The 18,976-nt window shown below is 49.0% G+C and overlaps 1 protein-coding gene across 7 annotated transcripts in view; it reads left to right on the forward strand.

The window, feature by feature from the left end:
* The first annotated feature begins 228 nt into the window (after positions 1-228).
* atp2b3b (ATPase plasma membrane Ca2+ transporting 3b) overlaps positions 229-18,976 on the forward strand; it is a 99,047-nt gene continuing 80,299 nt past the window's right edge. For 6 of the 7 annotated variants that reach the window (XM_056273309.1, XM_056273307.1, XM_056273308.1 and 3 more), the window contains exon 1: positions 247-478. In XM_056273309.1, the coding sequence (XP_056129284.1) occupies positions 247-478 (232 nt within the window). Of the gene's footprint in view, positions 479-18,976 lie in introns of all 7 variants that reach the window. The other variant, XM_056273306.1, reaches the window with a different exon arrangement.

An 18,976-nucleotide genomic window follows, 5' to 3' on the forward strand; every position in this document is an offset into this window, starting at 1 on the left:
AAAGAGAAGAAGAAAACAAACAAGAAAACACAAAAGCAAAAGTCGTCAATCACCCCTACAGTAGCCATATCACTAGCATTACCATTTTAGAGAAGAAAATAAACATAGAGTGGTTGACAAATGAGCTCATGACCAACGCCCCATCTACCAAACTATAAAGGAACTGACTTAAGGACAGGCAAGAGTAAGGAGTACCAAAAAAAGAAGAAAGAAAAAGATCTCACCAAAATGTCCACGACGGCCACCATGGGGGAGATGGCAAACAGTGCGGTGGAGTTTTACCCCAAAGGGACTCGAGGTGGGGTTGGAGGAGGAGTGAGGGCGGATGGGAACCACACAGGGGGAGATTTCGGGGTGACAGTACAGGATCTTAGGGAGCTGATGGAGCTCCGTGGAGCCGAGGCCCTGCAGAAGATCCAGGAAAGTTATGGAGACACAGTTGGGTTGTGTCAGAGAATACAGTCCCACCCTACTGACGGTGAGTAGGATGGCTGGGTGAATGGATATACTAGTATTGATAATTGATATATTAGTTCTGATAATGGATGTATTAGTATTGATAATTTATATATTAGTATTGATAATGTATATGTTAGTATTCATACTTGATATATTAGTATTGATAATTGATGTATTAGTACTGATAACTGGCTGAATAGCTCATAGCATGGATGAGTAGATGGATATGTGATGACTGGATAGATGAATGTCAGAATGTGTCAGTGATGGAAAAGTGGATAGATACGTGGATGATGGATGGATGGATGAACAGATCGATAAGTGGGTGGATTTGAATGGGCCTACATTTGTGTAGAGGTGTTCTTTCCCAAAGTTGTTTCACATAGACTGACATGTTTTTATACTGTACAATTTTAGCTGTACCCTACCACACACACACACACACACACACACACACACACTCCAAGGGCATAGGAGAGTTTTATATTGGAAGGGGGGGCAAAACTTTGTAGGGGGGTCTAGGGGCATGCCCTCCAGCAAATTTTTTTATAAAACGGGTTTAAACTGCCATTTTACAACAGTTTTCAGCAAAGAAAAGCATGTTTCATGGCCATATGATAAGGCCTCCCCTGGAAAATGTATTGTTATTATTATTTTTAATTTCAGTAGCTAAATCAAACATTTTTAAGCTATTTGAGACAAAAATGTAAAGTCTAGACATCTATACAACGTTGAGGCAAATCATGGTAGTTGGTTAACACATTATGAAGCTACCAAACTACCAAAACACAGTTCTGTGAAATGAATGTAGATGCTATATAAAACATTGTATTCACAATAAGGTTCATGTAAGCCGTGTCGTATTAACGTTATAACCTTTAGAATTTATTTGCGTGTGACCATCACAACGTCTCTGCTAGCTTAAGTTAGCCTTCCCGCTCATTGACTAGCATTGACAGGAGTTAGCAAAAATACATTTACTTAATTAAATACATGTGTTTCAACCTCAGGTTTCATTATTACATGTTTATCTTTTAAAAATGGGTAAGTACACTTTGTTTGGGAGGGAAATTACAAACCTGTGAGTGATGATGAACAGAGGAGGATTCATTGTTGCTGCCTTGAAAAGTTGTGAGCGCCACTACCACGTCACGGCAGTCACGTGTCAGCGGGCCGCCGCCAGTACAAAGAATGTGGGGGGGGGCTGTTGTTGTTGTTAGTAACTAATACTTGTGACAATGGTGAGGTGTGTGGTTGGAATGACAGATGGGTTCAAGGTGGAGGTGGGATTACATCAAGGATCGGCTCTGGGCCTTTTCTTGTTTGCAGTGGTGATGGACAGGTTGACGGACAAGATCAGGCAGGAGTCTCCATGGACGATGATGTTCGCGGGTGACATTGTGATCTGTAGCAAGAGTAGGGTGCAGGTTGGTGAGAGCCTGGAGAGGTGGAGGTATGCACTGGAGAGAAGAGGAATGAAAGTCAGTAGGAGCAAGACGGAATACCTATGCGTGAATGAGAGGGAGGACAGTGGAATGGTCAGGATGCAAGAAGTAGAGGTGATGAAGGTGTATGAGCTTAAACACTTGGGGTCAACTGTCCAAAAGTAACGGGGAGTGCAGTAGAGAGGTGAAGAAGAGAGTGCAGGCAGGGTGGAGTGGGTGGAGAAGAGTGTCATAAGTGATATGCGACAGAAGGGTACTAGCAAGAGTGAAACGGAAGGTTTACAAGATGGTAGTGAGACCAGCTATGTTATATGATTTGGAGACAGTGGCACTGACGAAAAGACAGGAGGTGGAGCTGGAGGTGGCAGAGATGAAGATGATAAGATTTTCACTGGGAGTGATGAAGAAGGACAGGATTCGGAACGATTATATTAGAAGGACAGCTCAGGTTGGACGGTTTGGAGACAAAGCAAGAGAGGCAAGATTGAGATGGTTTGGACATGTGTGGAGGAGAGATGCTGGGTATATTGGGAGAAGGATGCTGAATATGGAGCTGCCAGGGAAGAGGAGAAGAGGAAGGCCAAAGAGGAGGTTTATGGATGTGGTGAGGGAGGACATGCAGGTGGCTGATGTGACAGAGGAAGACGCAGAAGACAGGAAGAAATGGAAACGGATGATCCGCTGTGGCGCCCCCTAACGGGAGCAGCCAATAGTAGTAGTACTTTTACATATTGTGGGATGGGAAAGACATGAATGCTGGCATATACAGGAAATAGATGTCCAATATTATATATATTTATCCATATATCTAGTAGTGGATGTTCTTGTTTATTGGGGGGGGGGGCTTTTTCGCCCCCCCCCAACACGGAGGGGGACTTGTCCCCTCCATCTCCCCTAGTTCCGAAGCCCTTCACACACACACACACACACACACACACACACACACACACACACACACACACACACACACACACATATACACACACACAAATACACACAAATACAACAAGCAATGTACTTGAAGTTTCCCTTATGAGTAACTGTCAAATGACACACAGTGACACCATACAAACGTGCCTTTACACTTAAGAGCCAGCTTCATTTTAGGGAGTTTATTTTTACAAATTTTCATTCTGTCCTATTTGTTGTGTCAAAATTACCAAATTAATGAATAAAATACATGCAAATTATCAAGATGTTAAAGGTAAAAAAATTGACATAATGTGTATTCTATGACAGTGTGCCATATGATGAACGCACTGAAGTAAACAATGCACCACATGCATCATAATATACATACTTCGTAATATGCATCATAATATACATAATAATATACATACATCATAATATACATCATGACATAGATCATAATACACATCATGATATATATCATAATATCCATCATGATATAGTTCATAATATACATCATGATAAGATCATAATATACATCATGATGTAGTTCATAATATACATGATATACATACACCATAATATACATCATGATATACATACATCATAGTATACATCATAATGTACATCATGATATACATATGTCAAAATATACATCATAATATACATCATGATGTGTACACATCATAATATACATCATGATATAGTTCATAATATACACCATGATATACATACACCATAATATACATCATGATGTGGTGCAGTGCAGCTTCACTCCTAGGCTTTCAGCGACTGCAGTCCAGAGCTCGGACGTGAACTGCGGGCCCGGTCAGAAGTGAGGTCAGATGGCGTGCCAAACCGGGCTACCCAGGACCCGATGAATGCCCGGGCCACCTGAGCAGACGTGGTGGTTGATGACAGAATAGGCTCTGGCCACCTAGTGGTCCTGTCCACCATGCTAAGAGATGAGTGAAACCACGAGAGGAGGAAAGGTAACCTACTAGGTCAAAATTGACATGGTCGAAACGCCTCCCAGGCACTGAGAACAGCGCCAGGGGTGCCTTGGTGTGGCGGTGAACCTTGGAGCGCTGACACGCCACACAGGTGCCCGCCCAGTCCTTGACGTCCTTCCTGAGGCCATGCCACACGAACTTGGCCCCCACCAACTTCGTTGACGCCTTCACACCTGGGTGTGAAAGGCCATAGATGGCGTTGAAAACCCGTCGCCGCCAGCCCGTGGGCACCATGGACCGGGGCTGACCCGTGGAGATGTCACAGAGAAGCATGGCCCCAGTATCGTCGAACACCACATCCTTCAACTGCAGCCCGGTAGGCCTGCACTTCTGTGTCAACAGCCTGGTCTGCAGCCATGGCTGAGTAGTCGAGTCCCAAGTGGACGGCCCCCAACATCGCCCGGGAGAGGCAATTGGCGACAAAGTTGTCCTTGTCGGCGACGTGCCGGATGTCAGCGGTGAACTCGGAGATGTAAGAGAGCTGGCGCTGTTGGCGCCCAAATCACAGCTCGGTGGCTTTGGCCATGGCGAATGTCAGCTTCTTGTGGTCCACAAACACAGAGAACTGATGGCCTTCCAGCAGGAACTGGAAGCGGCGGATGGCGAGAAACAGGCCAAGAAGTTCCTGGTCGAAGGTACTGTATTTCCTCTCACTGCTGCACAGCTGGCGGCTGAAAAAAGCAAGTGACTGCCAGGCTCCACCCACCCACTGCTCATACACTGCCCCCACGGTGTAATCTGAGGCATCCATGGTGAGTGCTACTGGGGCAGTTGGTGATGGGTGCGCCAACAAGGCAGCGTCAGCCAGCGCAGCCTTAGCGTCCTCAAACGGCCTTCCGACCAGTCCACTGGGCCCTTGGGATCCTTACCCTTCAAAGCCTCATACAGGGGGCGCATGAGATGAGCCGCCCGGGGAATGAACCGATTGTAAAAGTTCACCATGCCCAGGAACTCCTGCAGGGACTTCACCGTGTTCGGGCGTGGGAACCTGGCGACGGCGTCCACCTTGTCGGGGAGGGGGGTTGCCCCGTCCTTTATAACCCGGTGCCCGAGGAAATCAATGGCTGGCAGGCCCAACTGGCACTTTGCCGGGTTGACGATGAGCCCATGCTGGCTGAGGTGGACCAGGTGCTCCGTTACAGACGTACTGGCCACGAGAATGTCGTCCAGGTAAACAAACAGGAACGGCATATCTCGCAGCACAGAGTCCATGAGCTGCTGAAAGGTCTGTGTAGCCCCTTTGAGCCCAAACAGCATCCTCAGGAACTCGAACAGGCCGAACGGCGTGATTACTGCCATCTTCGGCACATCCTGTGGGTGGACCAGCACCTGGTGGTATCCGCGCACGAGGTCCACCTTGGAGAAGATGACCGCCCCCGCCAAGTGCACAGAGAAGTCCTGGATTTTCGAGAGAGGGTAGCGGTCTGGCGTCGTGGCATTGTTGAGGCGGCGGTAATCACCACATGGGCGCCAGCCACCATTAGCCTTCGTGACCATATGCAGTGGGGGGAGGCCCATGGACTGTCGGAGCGGCGCACGATGCCGAAGCACTCCATGTTGGCTAACTCCTCCTTGGCGATGGCGAGCTTGGCTGGGTCGAGGCGCCGTGCACGGGCGTAGACTGGGGGGGCCCGTCGTGGTGATGTAGTGTTCCACTCCATGCTTGGCAACTGCTGATGAGAAGATGGGCGTTGTGAGGTCCGGAAACACAGCGAGCAGACGCTGAAATTCATCCCTGATGGCAATCATGTTGGACAAGCCGATGGCCCCAGCGTACATGGGTAGGAGCAGAAGGAGACGGCGTTAATCAAGCGGCGGTTTTTAACGTCCACCAACAGCCCATAAGCGCGCAGGAAATCCGCACCCAGGAGGGCAATGGACACGTTCGCCATTACAAAGTCCCAGCGGAACCGCCGACCTCCAAAAACCACCTCCACATACCTCGTGCCATGGGTGCGTACGGGGGTGCCGTTAGCAGCATCCATAGGGGGGCCGAATCCGTCGGCCATCGCGTCCACTGGTGTCGCAGGCAGGATGCTCCGCTGTGCGCCCGAATCAACTAGCAACCGAATAAACAGCAGCCTGCCTTCCTGGCCAACGCTCAGGGCTACTACTGAGCGCCGGCCTGCTGAAAGTGCGTGGTGCACGGCATTGCTTGGCTTTGGTTCCAAACCCAGCATGGTAGAAGCGCAGTCCCCCTGAGTCCTGCTGCCAACGAGAAACTGCTGCAGCGGCGACGCCCGCAGCCTCAACCGTCGGTGGTGGAAGAGCGTGGGCAGGCAGCAGAGCGGCCGCACTGCTGTCGGCTTGTGAGAAAAATCCCGTCAGTCTCCGCGGCCAACTGCCGAAAGTTGTTGGTGGTGGACAACTTGGAGCTGGCCAAGGCAGCACGGACATGCGAGGGGAGCTGACGGAGGAAGAGGAAGGCGGGGTCGCACGAACCCAGCATACTCAGCATCTTGTCCATTAGCTCCGATGGCTTGCCGTCTCCCCAGCCTTGCAGCGAACACAACCAGTCCGCCCGCTCCACCTCTGCTAGCTCAAAACCCTGCAGCAAGTGTCTTTTAATCGTACCGTACTTATCCACGGGTGGCAGGGCTTGCAGCAGGCCCAATATCCGTGACGCCGTAGATGTTCCGAGTGCCGCCACGACATAATGGTACTTGGTCTCATCCACGGTAATGTTGCGAATCACGAACTGGGCTTCGATGTGAGCGAACCATGCTGCCGCAGCCGTCTCCCAGAAGTCGGGAAGAGCGTGACGGTGTTAGTCACTGCCGCTGCACTTGTAGGTTCGTTCATGTAGTCCATGGGCCAGACGATATTTTGGTACACTCAAGGTGGCAAAACTTACTTATAATTTTTGAAAGGATCCATGTCTGTAGATGATATTTTGGTATGATAACCATTCCTGAGTGGCAGCTGTATCACAGTTATCAGCTCATGAAGTTAACCACCCGCTAAACTAAATTGCATTTTAGACGCTGGTGCATATCCTGGTTTAGCCTCATGGTCAGGACATTTTTCAATGTTCTATAACATTGTCTTTGGTATCATTTTAAAGGGGACCTTCTTAGCTTTCATTCAAGCCCTGTTGTGGATATTTCTCACAAATATAGAGGTCACTTGAGCTCTTCAACCCGTCAATAACACACATCTTTCTGCAATGTTCGCCTAAACTATATACTTTCTTTTAGCCCTGTGGCATCTAGGAATATCAGGGACACAAAACACAAAAACTGGAATACTCACAGGACTGTAAAGATTCAGAAAATGTATAATATACCCATACTATTTCATTGTGTGAGGTGATTGTGAGCCTTAAATGAGAACTAGACCAAAGCCAGTTAGGTCACAAACTGGTCTCTATACATTTGTTTAAATACACAATCAAAATACATGATAAAAAGGAATACCATAGTGAGGTAATGAACTATTTTAATATTTTAAACAACATTGACATTTACATATACTTAGTCAATGATACATGTAATCCCATATCATTAGTGGGTATATGTAATGGTAATGGGTAGGGTAATGGGTATATGTGAATATGGTTACATTATTGTTATCAAGCTCTGGGTAACCAAGTCCAGAATCAACATCCTGTGCATCAATAGACTACTACCACAGTAATACCATCAGAATCATCACACTGTCATTCATCAAAATGCTCGTTTCTCTCATCATCTGACTCCCCAAGTTCAAAGTCCAGTTCTGGACCATCCTGCTGTTTTTGGTTACTGCAGGTCTGTAACCTGCACATGTCTGTGCATGGAAGTCCATTTGACAGGCACATGCAGCTTGGCATTTTGCATGAATGCACACACTTGCATGTTAGCATTTCCAAGACCACATCTGGTGTAGGTGGGGAGCGCATCCAGTAAATGGCCAGCTTGCCTTCATCGTCTGTCCATCCATCCTCAGTAGGGCTTGGCACCACAGGGTTAGCCTGCAGACAGCACTTCCATATTGCTGCCTGATAGTTGGCTCGTTGAACATGCATAAAGAGACAGTCTCTACATGGTGGCAGCTGGCTGGACTCAACCTCTCCCCTTTTGGTGCAGAAGAGCTGGTAACGCAGTTTGTTCACCTCAGCAGTGCTGCTATTAGCAACATACATCCGACAGGTGAACTGCTCAATTTTCTGGAACAGCTCATCACTCACATTCCATGTCTGTCCCAGTTGACTAAAAGTCTCTTGGCAGGAAGTGTGCTTTCTCACTATCTTCAGGGCATTCAGCTTCCCTCGACCAGCGAATGCACTGACAGTGTCGCAGCCTGTGAAGGCATGTAAGCCAATTAGGCTGTCACAGATGCTGTCTCCAAGTGAACTTGCCAGTTTGGTGATGTCGACAAACCGTGTGCGGTTCTGAGTCCCACACTTCTGGTAGATGGGACAGGTGATGTCCTTCTGGAAGCCAAGACAAAGCACCATGACATCAATGTCCTCAGCTGTGATGATGACTGACTTTGAGCCCGCATTTGCTGCATGCAATGCATGCAGGAGCAGACGGGTGTCAGCTTCTTCATGTGTGGAGTGCAGTTCTGCTGCTTCCTCACACCCATCTTCTGTCAACTTGTAGCAGGTTTCCTCACAGGTCATGTACAACACCTTGCCATGCAGCATAGCTCTGTATCGTGGGAGTTTCCACTCTTCCACCAGAAACTTGATGAGACTGGTCTTGTTGGAGGAACTGCACAGAAATTTTCTCCACTGCTGGACGTGGTGTCCCCCTGCAAGATTCTTGTACTGGAGAGTGATGTCTCCACCCCGGTTCAGTCGTTCAGCATCTTTGATCGAAGTCTGGTGATAGACATCAAAAACAACATCAATCCTCCCACTCTGTGCTCCCTCATGGAGGACCTGGGTCAAGGCTGACTCTGCCACCTGTGCAAAGGTTTTGTTGTTGCCATTCATTTTTTGGACCAGGCTCATCCCATCAATGATGGAAGTAGATGGGATTGGGATGTCTTCTGCAGGAGATACATTCTTTTCAAGCTCTCTGGCAAGTGCAGCCTTGTTTGTTTTTCGTAAGGACCCATCAGCATTTGCCAGTGCCCATGGTAGTGGGCCCAATGGGTAGGCAAGGACATCCTTCAGATTCACCTTCCTGCTTTCAGCCACCAGGATCATGTGACTGAAAAGGTTTCTATCTGCCTTCAGAACCACATCCTGTGCTTTCTTTCTATGAGCTTGTTTTGTGCTGACATTGGAGAATGTTTTCAGACTTTGCTTGGTCATCTTGTCGTGGAATTTCACAGGTGGTGGGTCTGCATCTAACCTTGTTTGCTGGAATGCTTGGTAGGCCTCTTCTCCTTTCTCAAGAGCTCTCAAGAGATCTATGGTCACATCAGGTGGAGCCATGTTGCCAGTGGAGAGGCTAACCAAATCAATCTCATCAGGGGACATAGGATTGAGCCAGTTATTCTCCATAAGGTCGATGAGAGACTGGACATCTGCTTCATCTCTCTTGATCCTTGGACTCTGTAGATCTGGATGAGACCATTTGCACCTGCCTTGACCTGTCAGGTCTCTCAGCTGTCTGAGGTACATGCTTCTATACTCAGCTGTGAGATAATATTTGGTCACAGCTCCTGGCTTCAAGCTGAATCCCTTTGTCCCTCCAGCTGTTTGGGGGGACTTTGTTCACCGTTTCTTCTATAGCTTGGTCAACAGGGATTCGGCCAAAGGGATTGGTGGAGCCCAGTTGGACTGAGAAGCCTCCTTCCATGAATTCTGTGTACACATCTGGGTGTGTGATGGGCAGCTCAGACATCTGGGCGTAGTAGTAGGGGAGGTAGCGTGCATAATTCATCCTGTCATAAGCAAAGCACCATGGGATCATTGCTCGAATGCTAGCCAAGTGTAGCATCCAGTCTCCCTCTCTGGATGCTCGGATGAGCCCCAACAAGATTTCAACCATGTCCAAATAGGACATCCAGAAGTTCGAGAGGCTGCCGTTTCCACCTCTAAGGAACTCACGGTAGACTTCAAATAGATCCATGATGCGTGTACAAGAGCTGTTCTCGAGGACCTCCTTCAAAGCATGTTGTGAGACTTCTTTCCCAAGGCTGTCAATGGTCTTCAGTGTCTCATTCAGGTGAACCATGTCATTCCTGTGAGTTTCTTCCAACCAGGACAGGAAACCATTCAAGGTCAGTCGCATGAGAGCCTCATACAGGAGCTTGTGTAGTCGCACTGCCCTGTTGTACTTGCGGCCATCCATAACACCAGCAATTGAGCCTTCTGCAATCATGCCAGACTCAATGCAGAGGTCTTTGAGTCCAGCATCTTGGAAACGCTTTCCTATTATTGCCAGCAGTGTGCAGATGGTGTGGAATACCCCAAGCCTAACGATGATATCATGTAACTTGTCATGGTGTTTCCATGTGATCTCGACAGCCTTCGCATACAGGGCTTGGTCAAAGACACAGACAATCTTCCTCAGGCCTAAGCACTGCATGATGCTCAGTGACTGGTTAAGCACCTCGTTGACAGTAGACATTTGTGTCGCTGGAGCATTGATGGTAGGCAGATAGCCTATATTGTCGGGCATGACCGTCATCTCTCCTCGAGTCAGGATGTTGAAGCCTGTCCAGCTGCTGACTGACTGTTCTTCTTGTTGTGACATGCGTGCTAGGACCCAAAGAAGGTTTTTCTCTTTGGCAAGCTTAGTATTGGCTGCAGTATCGGCATCTGACTTTTTGCTTTGTGGTGGCCCTACCCGTTGTCCAGCATTGTAAGTTGGTAACATTGGTGGGGGTCCATCAATGCTTCTCTTCTTTGTTTTGGGAACAGTGGGCATGGGTTGGACAGGAAGTGGGTTGGCTTTGCTTGCACAGCAATCCCATTGACTCTATGAGATGTTCCCTCGCCACTGACAGTTTCTTCAAGACGGTCGATATTGTCCCAGGCTAAAGTTGTGAATATGCCAGGATGGATGTTAGCTGGAAGGGCAATGCCACTCCCTGATGATGAGAGTTTCTGGAGACACAGGGCAGTGTTGATCTCTTCCATCTGTGAATAGGACACACTGTGACCAAGTCGGTTGAGGATGTTTATCAACTCTACATTTCCTGTCAACGATTTGACACTGAATGGCAGAACAATATGCTTGGAAGGCTTGGTATTTCCACATGTCACTGCATATACTATGTCATGGCCAAATGACTGCAGAAGGCACTGCACTCTCTGGGATGCATGATCAGGATCATTTGAGCCTGTGAGTAGAGAGTACAGGAAGATAATGAGCGACTCTGGAATGGTAGGACATTCTGCTTCTGGTTTGACTTCAGGCGGCCAGGTTTGAGGAACATCTTGACTTTTAATGTCTGCTCTCAATTTGATGGCTGCTTTGGCTATAACATCTTGTGCACTGACACTTTTCAGGGTCTGCAGCTCCCTTTTGAGAGACTGATTTTCTTTGGCAAGTTCCCTCATGGACAAGTTATCGGGATAGAGGAGGAATTTTCCTTTCTCATCAGGGAATATCTGCAAGGCTCCAGCAAACTCACTCTCCAGGTTTCGCCTTATGTGCTTCTTGGTTGATTCCTTGACTTGGGCAATGCCTTGGGAGTTCATTGAAGCTACCAGTCTAGAAGAGAGATCAGTCATTGTCATCACTTGAGGATTGCCAAAAAGCTCCATCCTGATGAAGAGGAACAGCTCATTGTATGCCTTATTCACAGCAGCTTCATACTGGGCTGCAGCATCATCATCTTCATTGCTGGCAACCTCTCCTTTGGAAACCTCTTCTTTGGTGTAAAGTCTATAGCATGACCTGTGGTAGTGCCCTTCAGCTGCTACAAGGTCTCTACTCACAATGGCAAGGATTCTGCTGTCCCTTTTCTTTGTGGCTGCACTCCTGATCTTTGCATCAGCTCGCAGTTCTCGACACTGCACCAGTACTTCTCTCGTATTCTGTCTCTTGGAATATTTGCTGTTTTTCTGACAAAATATGCACTCTGCATCATAAGTCCTAGATGTACTTGGAGCATGTCGAGCTACTCTCTTAGATTGTTTCTCTTCAGCAGAGACACACCTTTTCTTTTCTTTTGCAAGGAGGCCATCAAGAATTTGCTTCATAGTGAAGATACTGCGACACTTTCTGTGGTAGTAGATTGCTGAAATCTGTCCCTCAGGACTGTCTTTTGCCAGTTTCAAAACTGGTGCATGATTTCGTATCTGAGCTGCCCTGAGCAGAGTTCTCAATGAGTCGACACTTTGTAGTGAAACCAGCTTATCTGTATCATCAGAACAGTGGATAATGCACTCCACCCGTGGGCGCTTTGGTATTGGGTAAAAACTTGCTTGTTCACCAGTGGCCATATTCAGTCAGTTTTCACCTGCCACATACAAACAAATACATGTAACTTAGGTGTATGAACACTACTAAAACAAAGTTTACTTTGCTTCACCAGCGTCATATTACCATTATTTATCTTACATAGCCACAAATAGATACATTACCTAGTTGCTATGCAACAGCTGTATTTTGTCCACATGAGGCCGCTAAAATCAACACAAGATGAAAGTTCCTCGTAGCCACTTTAACTAATCATATTAACATATACATTAAAAGAACATGCTAACATTATGGGAAATTAGCTTACAATCTTCTCCAGAGTGAGACAAGAAGATAGATACCAGTTTCCTCTATATGTGTTTAGTAGAAAGCTATCTGGCTGCACGTTAGCCTAGCTTAGCACAATGAATGGAAGTACACAGTACTGGTTATCCTTGGTTGTTGGCCAACTAAGAACTGTCCCAGAGTTTAAGCTAGGCTAATCAGTACCAGGGGTGTTGAAATGCTATATTTGTAAAAATCTGGGCAAATACACAATCGTGAGAGGCACAGAAACAGGTTTCCTGAAAGAAAAATGAAATAGCGGCTCATTTGGAAAGGTTATCATTTATTATTTTACTTCTGTTAGTGTACCAAATAAAATGGCACCAGTGAAGTTGTGTCACCTTGGGTGATATCGATATCTGGTCTGACCCATGGACTAACTGGCTTTGGTCTAGTTAGTTTCTTAGTAATAATGCCCTTCTAATTTAAGGTTCACAATCACCTCACACAATGAAATAGTATGGGTATATTATACATTTCCTGAATCTTTACAGTCCTGTGAGTATTCCAGTTTTTGTGTTTTGTGTCCCTGATATTCCTAGATGCCACAGGGCTAAAAGAAAGTATATAGTTTAGGCGAACATTGCAGAAAGATGTGTGTTATTGACGGGTTGAAGAGCTCAAGTGACCTCTATATTTGTGAGAAATATCCACAACAGGGCTTGAATGAAAGCTAAGAAAGTCCCCTTTAAAATGATACCAAAGACAATATTATAGAACATTGAAAAATGTCCTGACCATGAGGCTAAACCAGGATATGCACCAGCGTCTAAAATGCAATTTACTTTAGGGGGTGGTTAACTTCATGAGCTGATAACTGTGATACAGCTGCCACTCAGGAATGGTTATCATACCAAAATATCATCTACAGACATGGATCCTTTCAAAAATTATAAGTAAGTTTTGCCACCTTGAGTGTACCGAAATAGGAAATTTTGGGCTCTGGCCCATGGACTAATGACTCACGTCGGGGTCACCAATGTGGAGGATGAAAGAAAGGAGACGAGATCACTTCTCCTTTTGACCACACAGCCGTGGGGCTGTTTATTTCCTCCAACTAAAACTAAGTCAGTAATTCATTCTGCTAAACCTTAGCCTCGCGTCTACCCACAATACCTTTTGCTAACCCCAGCCAACTGTCTTAAAGGGACCGTCTCTGGCCCGCATGGTGAATACGTAACCTCATACATCTACATAATAATATACATCATAATGTAAATCATGATATACATACTACATCATGATAAACACACATCATAATATACATCACGATATAGTTCATAATATACATCATGATATCCATACATCATAATCTGCATCATTATATAGTTCATAATATACATACATCATAATATTGTAGCGAATTCGGGGGGCAACCACAGGAACTGCCGCAGCGAATCCTTATCTCCCGCGCTGCGGGAGACGTCGCTAACTTCTCGACTAAAGGGTCCGACCCTTTTAGTCAAGGGCTACCGAGCCTATTCATTCGTGATCGTTACATTGCACCCTTCCTTCGGGATTCGCCACAGCCAGGACAAGAACCTGGGGCTCCCGCATCGCGGAGACATCGCTAACCGCTCGAGTCGAGCGGCGACCCTTTAGTAGAGCGGTTAGCGATGTCTCCCGCGGTGCGGGCGATACGGGTCCGCGTCCCGGCTGCGGCAGTTCCTGTGGTTGCCCCCCGAATTCGCCACATTTGTTTCAGAAGTGGGATAATATACATCATGATGTACAGATATCACAATATACATTATAATATACACACATCATAATATACATCATGATGTACATACATCATAATATACATCATGATATAGATCATAATATACAAACCCAAATTCCAATGAAGTTGGGACGTTGTGTAAAACGTGAATAAAAACAGAGTACAGTGATTTGCAAATCCTTTTCCTGTCACAGCCTCTCGCCCTTGACATCAAAGCGATCGCCCTTGACACCTGCTACACCAGCTGACACCTGCTACGCCAGCTGACACCTGCTACGCCAGCTGACACCTGCTGACCCCCCCCTTCACCCCAGCAATCGCCCTCACCCTTAAAAGGCCTCCACTATGGACCAGTCTTCGCTGGAACGTCGCCATTCATGGACTTCTGCCTGCCTGCCTACCTGCCACAGAGCCACCTCCTGCTCTACCCCCAAGATCGGTCACTTCAATAAAGACTGGATTCTTCCCTTACCTGGTTGTCCCGTCTGCTTTTGGGTTCTTTCCCGATACGTGACAGTACGTTCCAGCCACTATGGACCCAGCAGACCATTCCACCACAGACCTGGCCACGGTCTGCCAGGCTGTAGCCAACCAGGAATCGGTCCTCGGCCAGCACAGCCAGGTGCTACAGGGGATGGCTGACGCCCTCCGTGGGCTCAGCTCAAAGATCTCCGGAATCCAGACCCAACTTAATGCCTCCGCTAGCCCGGGATACGCCCCTCCAGCTCCGCCACCCCCAGCGCCATCAACTTCGGCTAAGGAACCATGGGTTGCCCCGCCCGATAAGTATGATGGAGATTTTGGATTTTTTCGCCCTTTTTTGATGCAGTGTGAGATTGTGTTTAACCAGCAGCCCCAGTCATATTCCACGGATGGAGCCAAAGTCGCTTACATCATGGGTCTTCTCCGGGGAAGCGCCCTGGATTGGGCTACAGCGGTGTGGGAGATGCGGGCCTCCACTTCCTCATCCTACGCTGAGTTCACCACTGCTTTTCGCCAGGTTTTTGATCACCCCGTGCGGGGAAAGGATGCGTCAAAAAGACTGATCTCTCTCCGCCAGGGTTCCCGCAGCGTCGCTGACTACTCAGTTGAGTTCCGTACGCTATCAGCGGAGAGTGGATGGAACAACGAGTCCCTCCAGGCCGGCTTTTCCAACGGGGTAAGCGAATCCATAAAGGACGAATTGGTTTCCTACCCCGAGCCTGGAGGGTTGGAGGAATTGGTTACCCTGGCCATTCGTGTGGACAACCGTCTCCGGGAGCGGAGGCGAGAGAGGACGCGCCGCTTTCCTGGTCACAACAACTTACCACGGGCCACACCTCCAAACTCTGGGGGTCGAGCTCTGAGGTTGCCGTCCTCCGAGAAAGCCAAAGGCGTGACTCTTCCCCAGCTTCGGAGCCGATGCCATTCTGCCGCTTTCGGCTCAACCTGGAGGAGCGTCAACGCCGCATCACCGAGAACAGCTGCTTGTATTGTGGTCAGCCTGGTCACTTTCTCGCCTCCTGCCCTCACCGTTCCATCAAACTAGCAGGCTCACGAGGGAGGGAGAGGATCCTCGTGAGCCGAACTGTCTGCCCTCTGTCTCTTCGTCCACGTACCCAGTTGCAAGCTACCATCAGTTTTAAAGGTCAGTCCACTAAACTTCTGGCTTTAATTGACTCTGGAGCTGATGAAAGCTTTTTGGATGCAAGTGTTGTGAAGCAGCTAGGTCTTGCCACTGTGAGTCTGGACCAGCCTCTTGAAGCTAATGCCCTGGATGGACGTCTCCTGGCCCGGATAACCTCTAAGACCGAGCCTGTGCGCCTCCTGTTGTCGGGAAACCATCAAGAGAAGTTAAGTTTTTTCGTTATCAATTCTCCCTTTGTTCCCATTATACTTGGTCATCCCTGGCTGGTTAAGCATAGTCCCCATATTGATTGGTCATCGGCCGGGAGTCCATGGAGAGGTACATCAAGGACTCCTTGGCTGCTGGTCTTATTCGCCCGTCATCGTCACCCCTTGGTGCAGAGTTCTTTTTTGTGGCCAAGAAGGACAAGACCCTCCGGCCGTGTATTGACTATAGAGGCCTCAATAACATCACAGTCAAGAATAAGTACCCTCTGCCCCTCATGACTTCCGCTTTTGATTCTCTCCAGGGAGCCACAGTGTTCACTAAACTAGACCTCCGCAATGCTTACCACCTTGTCCGGGTTCGAGACGGAGATGAATGGAAGACTGCCTTCAACACCCCCCTGGGGCATTTTGAATATCTGGTGATGCCGTTTGGTCTCACTAATGCCCCAGCTGTCTTCCAGAGTCTGGTCAATGACGTCCTACGTGACATGTTGGATCGTTTCGTTTTTGTTTACCTGGATGATATCCTGATTTTTTCCAGAGACCTGTCAGAGCATGTCATGCACGTCCACCAAGTCCTTCAACGGCTTCTGGAGAACCGCCTTTTCGTAAAAGCAGAGAAGTACGAATTCCATGCCCCTTCAGTCACTTTCCTGGGCTACATCGTGGCCGATGGGCAGGTGAGAATGGACCCCGCCAAGGTCAGAGCGGTTCTTGAGTGGCCAAGCCCGAACAGCCGTAAGCAGCTTCAGAGGTTCCTCGGGTTTGCCAACTTCTACAGACGGTTCATCCGCAACTACAGCCACGTTGCAGCCCCACTAACCGCTCTTACCTCCACCTCCAGACCGTTCCTGTGGACCCCTGTAGCAGAGGCAGCTTTCCAAGCCCTCAAGCACCGCTTCACCACAGCTCCTATCCTCATCCAGCCAGACCCAACCAAGCAGTTCGTTGTAGAAGTGGACGCCTCTGAGATTGGGGTGGGGGCGGTCCTTTCTCAGCGCTCCAGTGAGGATGGCAAGACACACCCCTGTGCCTTCCTGTCTCGCCGTCTCTCCCCAGCTGAAAGGAACTATGATGTGGGGAATTGTGAGCTCCTGGCGGTGAAATTGGCACTGGAGGAATGGTGACATTTTCTGGAGGGGTCGGAGCTTCCTTTTATAGTGTGGACTGACCATAAGAACCTGGAATACATCCAGTCAGCAAAGCGACTCACCGCGCGCCAAGCCAGGTGGGTGCTCTTTTTTGGTCGTTTTAATTTTTCCTTGACGTACAGACCTGGCTCCAGGAATGCCAAGCCCGATGCTCTGTCTCGTGTGCATGGGGAGGAGTCTGAGCCCAAGCTCCAACCTGACACCATCGTTCCCTCTACCTGTGTGGTTGCGGCTGCGGCTGTCACCTGGAACATTGAAAGGGAGGTCATGGCAGCACAACAGACTCAGCCTTACCCAGGTAACGGTCCCCCCGGGCACTTGTTTGTTCCAGACGCTGTTAGATCGAGCGTGTTGCAGTGGGCTCACTTCCAAACTTACCTGCCATCCTGGAGTAACCCGTACCCTAGCCTTCCTCCGCAGGCGGTTCTGGTGGCCTTCCATGACGGAGGATACTGGGTCTTTTGTTTCTGTCTGCCCTGTCCTGTTTGTGCCCAGAATAAGCCCTCCACTCGGGCCAGTGTCGGTCTGCTGCGCCCCCTGTCTGTTCCACACCGTCCCTGGTTGCATCTGTCCTTGGATTTCGTCTCTGGTCTGCCCGCCTCCGACGGTAACACCGTTGTACTGACTGTTGTTGATCGCTTCAGTAAATTTGCTCACTTTTTGCCCTTGTCTAAACTGCCTTCGGCCCGAGAGACTGCAGATCTGCTGGTCAGGGAGGTTTTCCGGGTCCACGGTCTTCCCCGTGATATAGTGTCTGACCGTGGCCCCCAGTTCACTTCTGCTGTCTGGAAGGCTTTCTGCTCTGCCATTGGTGCCACCGTCAGCCTGTCATCGGGGTTCCATCCTCAGACCAACGGCCAGGCCGAGAGGGCCAACCAGGCATTGGAGACTGTCCTCCGCTGTCTGGTGTCTGCCAACCCATCCTCTTGGTCCTCACAACTTCCCTGGGTAGAATATGCCCATAACACCTTGCCATCGTCTGCTACTGGGTTGTCCCCTTTTCAATGCCTTTACGGCTATCAGCCCGCCCTTTTTCCTTCCCAAGAGGTAGACATTCCGGTTCCGTCTGTCCAGGCCCATGTCCGTCGGTGCCGTCGGACATGGCGGCGAGCCCGTGCTGCACTGCTCAGGGCCTCCGGCCGTTACCAGCGCTTGGCGGATCGTCATCGCACCCATGCTCTGGACTACTCCCCTGGTGACCAGGTATGGCTCTCTACCAAGGATCTACCCTTGAGATCGGATGCTAAAAAACTGTCCCCCAGGTATATTGGTCCCTTTTCCATTGTCAAAGTCATTAACCCCTCTGTGGTCCATCTGAAGCTGCCCCGCACTCTCCGGATTCACCCTTCCTTCCATGTGTCCTGCCTCAAACCTGTCTCTACCAGCCCTCTAGTTCCTCCGCCCCCCCCGCCCCCACCTCCTCATATGATCAACGATCATCCGGCTTACACCGTTCGTCATCTCCTGGACTCTCGTCGCCGCGGTCGCGGCCTGCAAGTATCTCGTGGACTGGGAGGGATATGGCCCGGAGCAGAGGTGTTGGGTCCCTCGTCACCTTGTCCTGGACGCGAACCTCATCCGGGACTTCCACAGGATGCACCCTGACGGGCCTGGTAGGTCGCCCGGTGGCGCCCCTCGGAGGGGGGGTACTGTCACAGCCTCTCGCCCTTGACATCAAAGCGATCGCCCTTGACACCTGCTACACCAGCTGACACCTGCTACGCCAGCTGACACCTGCTACACCAGCTGACACCTGCTGACCCCCCCTTCACCCCGGCAATCGCCCTCACCCTTAAAAGGCCTCCACTAT

Source organism: Lampris incognitus, chromosome 2 (genome assembly GCF_029633865.1).
Source record: "Lampris incognitus isolate fLamInc1 chromosome 2, fLamInc1.hap2, whole genome shotgun sequence".
NCBI lineage: Eukaryota > Metazoa > Chordata > Actinopteri > Lampriformes > Lampridae > Lampris > Lampris incognitus.